Source organism: Dermacentor variabilis, chromosome 5 (assembly GCF_050947875.1).
Source record: "Dermacentor variabilis isolate Ectoservices chromosome 5, ASM5094787v1, whole genome shotgun sequence".
NCBI classification, from domain to species: Eukaryota; Metazoa; Arthropoda; class Arachnida; order Ixodida; family Ixodidae; genus Dermacentor; species Dermacentor variabilis.
In genome coordinates, this window is record NC_134572.1 from 79,588,217 (window position 1) to 79,601,120 (window position 12,904).

Consider the following 12,904-nt stretch of genomic DNA (forward strand, 5'->3'; position numbering starts at 1 on the left):
GATGGGGAAGTATTGATTTTAGGACGGAGTTTACTGGGTGGAGAAAGGGGTGTTGAAGCGATAGATTCCACAGATGATTCTTTTGTGCTAGGGCATATTTCTTTGCTATTGTTGAGGCGTCAGATTTTGTAAAATATATTAGACGGAAATTTGTTCCCGTCTTGGAGCATACCTCGATCCTTATTTGGCTGGCTCTTCACATGAAGGTTCTTAATGCCGGTCCATCATGAAGCATTTTAAATATTTTACTTTTAAAATAGGTATGTCGCTTTTAAATAATTAGTCGCCGCTCGGTCAAAGCAATGAACAACAATTAAGTATCGCAAAGCTGTATACAGTTACCTACAGCCAACATCATCCACCTCCTTCCCATTCCAATCTTGCCTTATTCACTGGGCTGATTGGTCTTGAAGAAAGAGCCGCGATACAAATTTAATCTCTCGCACAAGCGACCCCGTTCGATAGCGTTAAATACTTCCCCCATCTTGTTTCACAGCTTGTCAAGCCAATACCAGAACGTACCGAACCACCAAAGCACGTCTTCACTTGATAACAACGCTATCGCAATATGCAGCACATGGAAATGGCAGGCTGTTTGACTGGTACAGTCTCTTTCTAAAGTTCTCGGGCCACTCCATGTGTGGCTATAAATTTACTGCGCGGATGTAGAGTGGTCCATTTGTCACACATGCCGCCACTTAAAATTCCCAAGCGCCAATGTGAGCGTAATTTTCAGTTTCGATAGCTTTTGCAGAGCTTAACGTACACTATGAGATTTATTTTTTCAAGGGGACACAGTAGTAGAAGGCCCGATGCTTAATTACATGTTACATTGGAAGTTACAAAATTAAGCAGACTCGACTGCAGTGGACGTCTACGTAATGCGAAGCATGCTTGGTTTGGTAGAGAATTGTTGTTATGAATCATGTAAGTCATATACATGTCTGGGCTGCAATCCGCATAATTTAACATAACACATGTTTCACCAGCCTGTTCTATATATAGGAGCAAGCCGAGCAGAGCGGGGCCGTACTCGAGCGGATCCTCACACTATAAGTGCGACCTCAGATGTAGATCAAGGGGTGTCCGGCCTTTGATGCAAATCAGCTTCTCAAGATTTTAATTATGCAGTTCTACGCACTTCCTTTCGGAGCACAAAACGATTAATTCGGGAAGAAGCCATGTACGATGAATGTACGAGCAGTGGTTTCTTTACTTTTGTTGGTTGATTTCTTTTAGACTGCACTATTTTCGAGATCGGCCAAGGCGAACGGCCAGATACACGACAAAAACTGGGTTGACTCGGGCAAGATGGCCCCGTATCAATACCTTGGTTGTAGATAAACACCCGTCCCGCCTACTTGTGCGTTCTGCTTCCTGTGTTGCACTGCTATGGCAAAATAAACACGCTCTGTCTAGTCCAGCAGTCAACCATTCTTCGTGCAGCAGATACTTCCTAATACACGCATCCCGTGCAGTGTCACCTTTGCTGGGTTGATCAGTCGGGAGCATTTGACATATAAGCACAGATAGCACGGCACATCATCATGGACGTGTGAATTTAACTGGCTTACCTTTGTTTGCTGCAGTGAAAATTTTCTAAATGGTAACCCTAAATCAGGCTATAGAGGAGAATCCAGCGTTGCAACACTTGACGGCAGTGGCGCCGCCCTGGCGTCACCTTTTGTTGAGTTTGAGAAAGCTGGGAAGAAATCGTTGAGGGCACGAACAAGAGCACGTGCGCGTGGGAGCACCCGACCCCGTGCCAGTTTCCATCAGGCGAAATAAGCAAGAGCGAAACGGGCGAATGTACTTCACTCTGCGTACACCCCGGCAAGAGAGAGAGCGAACAAACAAAACGAACGAACGAACGAACGAACGAACGAACGAACGAACGAACGAACGAACGAACGATAGATAGATAGATAGATAGATAGATAGATAGATAGATAGATAGATAGATAGATAGATAGATAGATAGATAGATAGATAGATAGATAGATAGATAGATAGCAACAGTCATGGCTTCGAATTACAGCTTTAATGCGTCCTATGCAAACTAAAATAGTGGCACGCATCGACAAAGAATGCCAGTAACGATGTTTCACACAACCTATAACCAAACTCGGTTCAACAACGACGTAACTAGCAAACCTTCGATTGACGACGAGCAGCAGCGGGTTATGGCTTTCTAAATAGCATGACCGTTGAACTCTCTCACAAACAACTAAACAATAAAGTGTTATTGGCAACGTAAACTTGAAGAAGGCATTCTAAAACTCAACACTCACAAAAATGCGAATAATCTTTGACACGTGAGCGAAGCTGATTTCACATTATTCACATATTTACAATGCCGCGAGAGTGTTCCATGCACTGCAGCGTACTGGAAGCTTGACTTGAGCACGCATAATCTTTATATTAGTATTCAGGCAGGACTCACTAGGACTATCAGTAAGAGGTAGAGCTGACAGACGCACCAGAATATACGCTTCATATACTACACCTTGAATGCGGCATTTAATTTTTTTCCCCCAACGTATATTCGTCAAGGTTATCATCGCGCGTGATTCATTGAAACAAAAGATAATGCGGATATTTGTCTGCGTTAAGGTACACGTACATTCGGAAAGAGCTTACACAGCAGGTGAAACGTAAGAATCTTCTGGACTATCTCTACCGTTCACCCGACATTCAGATATAAAATCGTGCAGGTCTAACCTAACATGTGCAAGGGAAAAAATAATTTTGTATCCATCATTAAAGACAGGTATGTTTTGTCACTGCTTGAATGCTAAAGGTCATCAACGAACAACTAGAAATGAATGGATGACGTACTTATAAGCACGTTTTCGGGGCTGCCAAGTGACCGTACTTCTCGATAAGCGATAACAAAAGGTTGTTCTTTTTCTATGATTCTACACTTACGGAAGGGATTCAGACGCGGGAAAAGGGAAAAACCCTGATGGCAAACACATATAGGGTGTTTCAGCGAACACTTTCAAAAATTCTTAAATGTAGCCTGTGACAGATAGCCCGGTTCTAGCTCATGAGGTGGTCTACTCGAAGTGGTGGACACTACTTGCACAAAAATTTAAATGCATGATCGACTAATTAACGTAAAACCACTGATTAAGTTTTTAACTAGTCACCTTAGGGCTCATATTGCAATCTAAAAATTCAAGCCGCGGAGTTCGCAAGGCGGATCAACTTGGGGCAAATACTCAGGATGACACCAGTTTCGAGATATTAATTCCCGAACTTTGCGAAAAAATGCATCAGCGTTCCAGTTACTTTTCTATCAAAACGTCGTTTTATGCGTCCAAGCACAAAATTAACTGGAACGCCAGTCCATTTCTCCGCAAAGTTCGGGAATTTATTTTATCTAGAAACTGGGTCATCCTGAGTATTCGCCCCAAGTGGATCCGCCTTGCGAACTCCGTGGCTTGAATTTTTAGATTGCAATATGAGCCCTAAGGTAACTAGTTAAAAACTTAATTAGTAGATTTTCGTTAATTAGTCGATTATGCATTTAAATTTTTTGTACAAGTAGTGTCCCCCACTTCGAGTAGACCACCTCATGAGCTAGAATCGTGCTATCTGTCACAGGCGATTTTTAAAGTTTTCGAAAGTGTTCGCTGAAACACCTGGTATACGTTCTTTTCGATGCACAAATTCTTAGGCCACCAATTTTCTTTCGAATGCCTGATAGAACCTCGGGCGTGTCGAACGCTGATCTCAGATAGTGTTCATAACTACGCTTTCTATGAAAGTCCTGTACGGCATGTTGTACTATAGCCACAGAAAGTATTGCGCCATTGGTCGTTCATTGAAGAACGAAAGAGTGCAAACGGATTGCTTTGAAAGCTGTGGCAAGTCCAGATGAAGACCAGAATGTGTACGATTGCGAAGGCTGCGTGGGCAATATAATGCACGTATATAGTGACTCTATTCAGCGGCCGTATTTTGTAAGGAGCCAGTTAATTTTCTATTGTTATCATCCTTAGTTATTAGCACGGTCGCCAGAATCTGCTACTCGTGGTGACGGTTAATAAGGACTTAAAATTGGAAAATTAAATGAATCTTTACAAGATAAGGCCACTGCGCTGCATACGTCGCTGCTTGTAAAGCGTGTCGTACATGTTCCTGCTGTAGGAAGCGCTGCTATCATATAGAATACTTCCACTTCATCAAATATAAGTGGTCCGTGTAATAGAGTCACATCCACATGCGTTAGAGTCTTGCACGCGCGCAGGTCTCCGATGTTTCTACAAATAGCAAGTTCTCCGCCGGTTTTGCTAAACACACCACACACAGAAGGCACTGGAAACTTGATTTTCTTGCAGTCTCACAGAACGCACAAGAGCTAGCGGCGTCAACGTGAGTTATCCGCCTCCTTTGCTAAGCGCATGCGGAATAATCACTGGTGGCTTGGTTCTTACGCAGTCTCACAGCGAACAAACACACACAGCAGCGTCGTCGCAATGGAGCGCCATCACCGGTGGTCGACGTCGCTCTCGTATGTCCCGAAGTAGGCCGTAGACCGCGACATGGTGTTGTACATGGAGGGTGGGCCCATCATCTTCGAGCCCGGATGGTACGCGAGGGGCACCGCGTACGGCGGGAAGCAGGTGCACGTGCTAGGCGGCGGCTTGAGGCACGTGCACTTTGCCGGGTGCCCATTAACAATGGGCATGGGCCCCGTAGTGGACGCGTAGTGGCCGTGCGGCCGCGAGCGCCTCAATCGCACGATGCAGATCACCATGATCAGAATGCACACGAAGGCGACCACGCCCGCCACGATGCCGATTATCATCGTGTCCACCTTGGTAAGCACGCTCTGGCCGCTCGACTGGCGGGGACGCGCTGTCGTTGGCGCCTCGAAGATGATGTCGGGCTCCTTCCGATGGGGAGGCGAGGTCTTGCGGACGATGTTGTTGTTGCTCGGCGTGGTGGAGGTCCGCGTCGTTGGCACACCTCCAGCTGTGGTTACCTTACTGAGTCGGCTGGACGTGGCCGACATCTCCTCGTTCTCCTCCTCATTGGCTTCATCGTCGCAGAAGAGGTCGTCCATCTGCAGGTTTACAACGAGGATCTTGTTCAGGTGGTGAGGCTCGGCGCACGCCAGGTCGATGAGCGCTGCGTTGTTGCCCTCGTCGTCGTCTTCGCGCGTCGTCTTGTGATCTTGGATCCATCGCCAGAGTGGAATCAGATTGCAGTCACACGTGATAGGGTTCTGCTGGATTCCTTCGATCTTCAACAAGGCCTGCTTGCTGGACAGCGCAGTCAGCAACTGAGGATTGATCCGCTTGATCTGGTTGTAGTTCACGTTCACAAAGCGTTTAGTGGACAGCGGCAGAGGCAGGAATATCGTCGTCGGCAGGTCGGCGATGCTCGTGTCGGAGATGGTGACCCGCAACTCGCGGCCGCGTATCCCGGCAAATGCACTCGAGGACAGCCCGTTTATGGTTTTTCCAGTCACATAAAGGTGACTCAAGCGAGGGCTGTACACTTTCTGGAGCTGATCCTTGAAAAAGTTGTCCTTAATTTCTATGCCGAGGCTCTCAAGGCCTTCGAAAGGCTCTAGACACTTTCGAGTCTTCAGAGCCTGTAAGTTCCCGTACCCATATAGATTTAGCTTATTCAGCCTGGACAAAGGATTCAGAGCTTCGCACTCGATGTGGTTTAGTCTTGGAAGCCGCGAGAAGTTAAACTCGTCAAGGTTCTTCAGGTCTTGAAGGTCTCCGTTTACCAAATATGATATGGGATTGTCGGAAAGGTCTAATTTTCTCAGTTTTCTCAGATTCGACCAAGCACCAGCTGTGGCAATGCTGAGATTTGGTATTCCGTTGCCAGACAAGTCTAGAACTTCTAGGAGGGTAGTTTTTTGAAAGTTATTGGGCGATAGCGCTGATATTCTGTTTCCGGACAAGTTGAGAAGCCTCAAGAACGGGCTTTCAATCAGCGGCAAGCTCCGTATGCCGGTATTCGCCAGGTGTAGAAAACGCACGCTTTTGGGCTCGGCGAGTAAAACGTGGTGAGCGTTTGTAGTAAGAGGATTGTTCGACACATCGAGCTCTTTGATATTTACGAGAACATCTGCATTCGAAGGGAAGTCTTCAATGTGGTTGTTGGAGAAGTTAGCCTTTTCTAAGAACGAATACTGTTTTCTCAAAGCTACAGTTGGGAAGGTGCTAAACTCATTATGGGCCAGGTTGATGCTTTCGAGCTTAAAGTCTCGAAGTCGACTAAATACGTCGGGAGAAAGCGAGCTCATGTGGTTGTAGCTGAGATCAAGGTTCAGCTGGCTGATTCCTTGAAACAGTCTATCACCAAGGTGCGAGATCTGGTTATGCTGAAGCTCAAGATAGCGTAACTGGGTCGAATTCTGGAAGGCCCTATCACCTACGCTACCTATTTGGTTATGTTCAAGATCCAAATGCCTGAGCCTAGGCAAGTCAGCAAAATCCGAATCTTCAAGCGTGTGAAGCTTGTTGTATCCGAGTTTGAGAACTTCCAAAGACCAAATCGAACGAATTATTTCGCTCGGAAAAAAAGACAGTTTGTTGTGGCTGATGTCCAGCTTGCGAAGCCTTGGGTGCATAGTAAAGGAATCGGGGTAAAGGTAAGCTATTTGGTTATGGCTTAAGTTGAGGTCTTCTATATAAGTTTCTTTAGCGAAAAGCTCAGCTTTGAAAGAGTTTAAAACGTTGTTGTTGATCTTAAGCCTCCTTAGCGCGGGGAGTTGATCAAAAGTGCCAGTTCGTATTCCAGTCAACCTGTTGTAACTCAAATCCAACGTCTTCAGACGCGTAAGGTTAAGAAAGGCCATGGTGTTCATGTCCTTGATGAAATTACTCTTGAGCGTAAGTTCTTGAAGTTCGACGAGGTTATTCAACGCCCCTATCTTCACGTCCGTCAAGCTGTTGTAGGCCAGATCGAGAAACTGCAGTTCGCGGAGTGCCGCCAAGGGACCCGCAGGAAGGTAGCGAATCTGGTTGTTACTCAAGTCCACTCTCTTGAGCTTCTTGAGAGCAGAGAATGCGTTTGCTGGTAGGGAGGTCAACTTGTTCTTGCCGAGGCTTAATAACTGTAAGTTTGGGAACTCGAGCTTCAGGTCCTCCGAGACAATTACGTTGTCACCGAGGTCCAACGCCATCAGAGAGTTCCGCAGTCCGTCTAAGCTTCCAGAAGAAATTGTACTCAATTTGTTGCCCCGAAGATTGAGCGTCTCGAGGAACTGTAGGTCCCTGAAGGTGCCGTTGGGAATCTCTGTGATCAGATTGTACGCAAGCGACAGCTCTCGGATGCTGACACCAGCGCTGAGTACTCCGGGCGAGAGCACAGCTATCCGATTGTAGTCCAGGTGAAGCTTCTGAAGTCGTGGCAGAGAGCCGAGCAATGCAGAGGGAAAGACTAGAAGCTGGTTGTCTTCCAGGTAGATGGCCTCGAGGCTCACCAGACCTCTGAAGGTTGCGACGTCCACCTTTCGAATCTGGTTCACGCCAAGCCTCAGTGCCCTGAGGCTCTTCATTCCGTCGAAGCTGCCCGGCTCGATCTGCGATATTTCATTGCGGCTCAGGTCGAGGTACTCGAGCCCCTTGAGGTCGGACGGCGCCGCTCCGCTGAACGAACGAATCTTGTTTGAACTCATCGTAAGCATCTTTAGAGCGGGCAACCGACGCAGAGTCGTGGTGGGAATGTGGACCATAAAATTGTTGGAAAGATCGAGCGTGGTCAAACGCTGCAGCCCGTCGAAGGCACCGGCTGGAAGGTTCTTTATTCTGTTGGAGCCCAAGTAGAGGACCTGTACTCTGGGGATGTTGGTAAAGGCGCCTTCTTCGATTTGGGATATCCTGTTTTTGGTCAGGTTCAATGTCTGCAGCGCCTCCAAAGGTGGAAACGAGTCCTTGGTGAGCTCGGGTATGCGGTTTCCGTCGAGACTGAGCCATGTGAGGGCGGGAAGGTCGACCAGACTCGATGCCGGTACTTCTTCGAAGTCATTGTCATTGATGTTCAGCACCTGCACAATAAAAAGACGAGACACAAGACATGAAGTAATTTCTAGCAGCCAATTTTTGGTCCTGTGTAGCAAAATGTGTGGCAGGGCACATGTGAAACTTTCAGGAGTGAATTAGCGGCAAATCTTACGAAACTATTTGCTGCATGATATATACTTTACGAGTAGGTCACGAATCTAGCCATGTATTACTCGGATATAACGAATACTACGAACGTCCGATAATTTGCTAAAAAAATAATTGCTGCTTATATCTATATAGCTATAAATCTAAAGCCAGAGTCCGTCTACAGTGTGCGATAACAGCGCTTGGACGCTAACTCCTGGAGAAATGAAAACAAATGTATATACGACATTCGTCCTACGTAAGCACACACATAGTCTTCTCGAATATATGGTGCCACTATGCGCCTTTGAAACGAGCGGCCCAGTCAGGCGCCGCATGTCTCTCTTCCAATGTGGCAATATGCACTGTGTGGATGAGAACAAAGCCCCGCAATTGGATTCCACGCTGAAAAGTATGCTGCAGCAATGCAAGTATTGCGCTTAAGGCATGCGTGTGCATGTGAGTGGGACCTTTATGCTGAGCAACATCGCTTGTTTTTAGGGTTGGCAGGAATTCTGCTGCAGTGATATGTTTGGGCGCCTATATGCGTTATCTACATGCTGGCATGCATGCATGCGCAAAGACACGTACGCAAGTACTTAAACTCAAGTAAGTCACACTTTGAAGTTTCTGCATACCCATATGCGCATATGCAATCAGGTATTTATCATATACGAATACAATCATACCATACCGTGTTTATCACTGTACCTGTACTTATATCAGTGTGCTTATATCATAATCATCATTCAGCACCTGGAGTAGCATGTCAGCCGAAGAGCCAGACTGACATCTAGAGCATATAATCAAAGTTTGTTTCTAGCTCTCTCTCTCTCCAACATGTAATCATATTGTAAAACACAATGTGCACATAGTAAAATACACTATGCAACCTCTACATGTCCGCATGCACATTTCTAATCAATAATACACACTCTGCAATTACAACCATACCAGCACAAATGTAGCGTTGAACGTAGGAGGTAACATGCTTATTTGCACTAATTATCTACAACAATAAGTTACAGAATTAGCAGACCAACAATTTGGGCTGAAACGCAGCTTCTGATTTAGCATGACCCGCAGACTTCAACGGTTCAGCAATCAGAAGACTTAGCGGTTCGTCCGGCGATGAACCCATTTCCTGTAACAGCATCGCAACCTCTCATATCGAACGGTCACCGTACCCAGAAACGAGGAACGAATGAAAGCCCACATTGCTGACACTTCTTAAGCGTTTAATTTCTCGTGCATAAAGATTAGTTTCTTGCGTTACATTACGAGACGTGATAGTCTAGCCAAGATTACTGGTAATGTTAAGTGTGGCTATTCTACGCGAGTCCATATAGCAAATCAGAACCCTCATTTTCTTAAGTTAATTCTTCGTGAAACCAAAGTCACTTATGCTTTATACAATGAAATAAAGGCTAGTAAAGTGCCCCTGAACACAATATAAACTGAGAGTGGACGTCATGCAGATAGTGTGGGATACTCAGGGAGCCCAGCTAGGCTTGTCTAACGATTACGTTCAAGACAGAGTTACGGAGTCACGCTATGGTAGTTAAACCAGTTTTTTCTTGCCAAAACGACTTCGAGTCTGCACAGAAAAAGGCCGCGGTGACGGCAAAAATCGCAAGGCCGCAGGTCGCTCGCTCGCAAAAGTGGATTATGCAAAGTCCGGCCGATAGGAAACCGAGCTGCATGCATACGAGGCGAACGCGTCCCTCCAAGCGATTTGCAGCGGAGGCCAATGCATCGGCTGGCTATTGAGTCGCACTTATCGCGTGGAGGTCGCCTGCAAGGAGATCGCGGAAGGATTGTGTTGCAGAGAAGAGCTTTAGAAACTGAAGCCGATGTTAGGAAGCGTCGGGCCAGATGTATCTAGGACTTAGTACATGAAATGAACCACCAGTCCGGACAAACGTAAGATAAACACACTCGAGTAGGCGTGTTACTTTATTTATTGTTTTTAACCTGCAACAAAAAGACACTATACTGGTGGCTTTTGCAGTTTGGAACGAGAATAAATGCCAGTAAAGGGAAAATACGCGCGATCTTAAACTAACGTGGAATGGTGGTACAGTGATTAAGAGAGAGAGAGAGAGAGAGAGAGAGAGAGGAAATAAGAGATGAAAGGCCGCTCTGAGGTACTAGTGTAACTGTTCGGTTGGCTACTTTGCACTTGCGAGAAAGAGAATATATAGGTAAGGAAAGATGAGGGGAAAAAAGGACATAAAATGAATCTGTGCGCCCAAGCATGATAAAGGCAGCTGACAATGATTAGTCCTCCAATAAGTGAATAATTGCTGTTTTGCACGTTGACCAAAATATCTTGGACAATATAACAGGATGCAAAAAGGCCAACTTTATTCGAGCATATTGGGCAGTCATAAGTTTTGCGTTGAAACTTTAGTAATTAGATATACCAACGAACAACCTTGTACCAGGGTCGTTTGTCCATGATGTATTTACGAATTATGCGTTATAACGGTGACGTCAGCTCTACATAACATAAAACATAAAATAGAGCGACCTAGTACTACGGAAAACTCACGCGAACGTTTCTCGAGCTGACTGTTGCCCCACCGAGGTTATGATTGTATGAATTCAAAGAGGCGAAAAGGAACTTCGAGATTGGTTAACTATTTTACCCTGCGCGAACATTTCGTCGCGGAAGTGCAAATACATCAAGCTTCTGTAAACTCCTATTTCTGTGCACTTTGGTTCTAAGAGATGAGTCTAAGAGAGAGAGAGAGAGAGAGAGAAGTAAATTCTGAGGTTTTACGTGCCAAAACCGCGATCTGATTTTGAGCCATGCCGTAGAGGGGGGCGCCGCGATTTATATTTTGGCCGCCTAGAGTTCTTCAACGTACACCCAATGCACAGTAAACAATTGTTTTTGTACTTCGCGCCCACCCCCCACGCCGGAATGCGGTCGGCGCTGCCTGGATCAAACCCGCGACCTCGTGCTCAGCAGCGCAATGCCATAGTCACTTGGATACCGCGACGGGTAGGAGCGAGACAGAGCAAGAACGGACTGTACGTGTGAAAATATACTCAGAGAGACCAATGAAAGCACATCGGACAGCTTGGGCACACCTGCCAGAACATAAGCGATTATCCTGTCGTCAAGAAAAATAGTGCATGCTCGCTCGAACGGTGAGACCGAGTGCACAAGAGCCAAGTGTTTAGGTACGTCATGGGAGCCAATTGCCGAGTGAAAAAGTGGAGCAAGGCATTGTGGCAAGTGAACGCGTCGATGCATCGATCGCGTGGACAGCGCAGGTCAACGGGTCGGCCATCTTACTGTCGCGAGCTCGGACACCCTCTTTTCGAGGAAGATAATCGCCTGTCGCCGCCATCCTGCCTTGCGAGAACGTCTTGCGATGCAAGAAAGGGGAATCGGCTGGACCGTTGTGCGCTGAGTCTCAAGAGAGCGACATCACAAAGACCTTTGGCAGCGTTTTTTTTTCTGTATCATGAACGTATGTTCCCTCTCGTATGCGCATGTAGCGTCGCAGTCGGTTGAATGACCTCACCTACATGCACAGTGCGAACAGCCGCCGTGTTGAGGCCTTCTGCGAAGCCGCCAGACCAAGACACTTCCCCAGTCATGTTGGGCCTTTTGGGTTGCAATATATGGCGTGTTCCTTATTTAAAATTTCAACTTTCATGTTCCTTATTTAAGATTTTATAAAGTGGAGCAGGGTTGCTTGATTTTTAGAGCGTAAAGGAAGATGACACCTCCTCAAGGTGGTCAACAATGCACACGTTTAGCTTGCTGCCTTACACCGAGGAAAGGGCGATAAGTACACAAAAATGAAGAGAGTGAGAAAGAGAGAGAAAGAGAAAGGAATACTAGCTGCGTGCACATGCCGGTGTGCGCATCAGCTCTTGAAACAGTCACTGAGGTCAGTTTACTTTCAGGAACTGGAGAAATGCGCACGTTCGCCAATGAACCAACAGCCAACGGTAGAAGCTGTATACTTGATATACATTTTCCGGACAACAGGCGCGGTAATCCGTGTACAAAGCTAAGCAGGCACTATTATTCAGTCGCGTGCCAGTAGTGACGTGAGCTTATGCGAGCTCACGCAACGAAACTTACGCTTTGTGAAACCATATGGGACAGGAAGTTGGCGAGAGGACTAAACATGAAACACCTCCGCGTCAGAAATCGCCTTCCCGAGTGGGAAATGGCTCCCAACCGCATCAAATAGCCACACACATACACAAATATTAAATGTGAAGTTACTTTAGCAGGACATAAAATTGGGCCGGGTGGTATCGACTGAGCATAATGTACTGTAGCGCGATATACGTGACACAAGACGAAGGAAACACACAGGCGAGGCACTAATTAAACCTGCAGCTAAAGTTTATACTGAAAAAAATCTAACACTTACGCTCGCGAGTGATGCCGGGTATGTGCTACGTCATCTTATTTAAATCATTCTTAAAGATATACTTGTCTTTCCCGCGCTCTCGTGTGTATGTTGAAAGTTCAGCTCGTATACTCTAAGCAAAAAAAAAACATTTTTTTCTTTTAGACGAACGTTCCAAAGGCTAAAGAGATTCGTTTTCCGTGGCAAGTACAAAGCAAAGCTGTGTGTGCATTCGCAGCAGAGTGAACGGTGAATGTGTATAGCTGGCGAGCAGCGTGCGTGGCCCAGTGTTTGGGACGATGAAACCAGGCCGGCGACGTGAGCGCAAGAACAAAAAGATCTTCCCGCCCCTAGCTACCGGCGCCCGTTAACGACGCAAAGTGCTGCGCGTGG

The 12,904-nt window shown here is 46.4% G+C and overlaps 1 protein-coding gene across 2 annotated transcripts in view; it reads right to left on the reverse strand.

Moving 5' to 3' along the window:
- Nucleotides 1–3,507: 3,507 nt before the first annotated feature.
- The window catches only part of LOC142582854 (uncharacterized), a 77,346-nt gene continuing 67,949 nt past the window's right edge, over nucleotides 3,508–12,904 (reverse strand). For both annotated transcript variants that reach the window (XM_075692938.1, XM_075692937.1), the window contains exon 4: nucleotides 3,508–8,023. In XM_075692938.1, coding sequence (XP_075549053.1) covers nucleotides 4,496–8,023 — 3,528 coding nt within the window. In that variant the 3' untranslated portion in view covers nucleotides 3,508–4,495. The remainder of the gene's footprint in view (nucleotides 8,024–12,904) is intronic.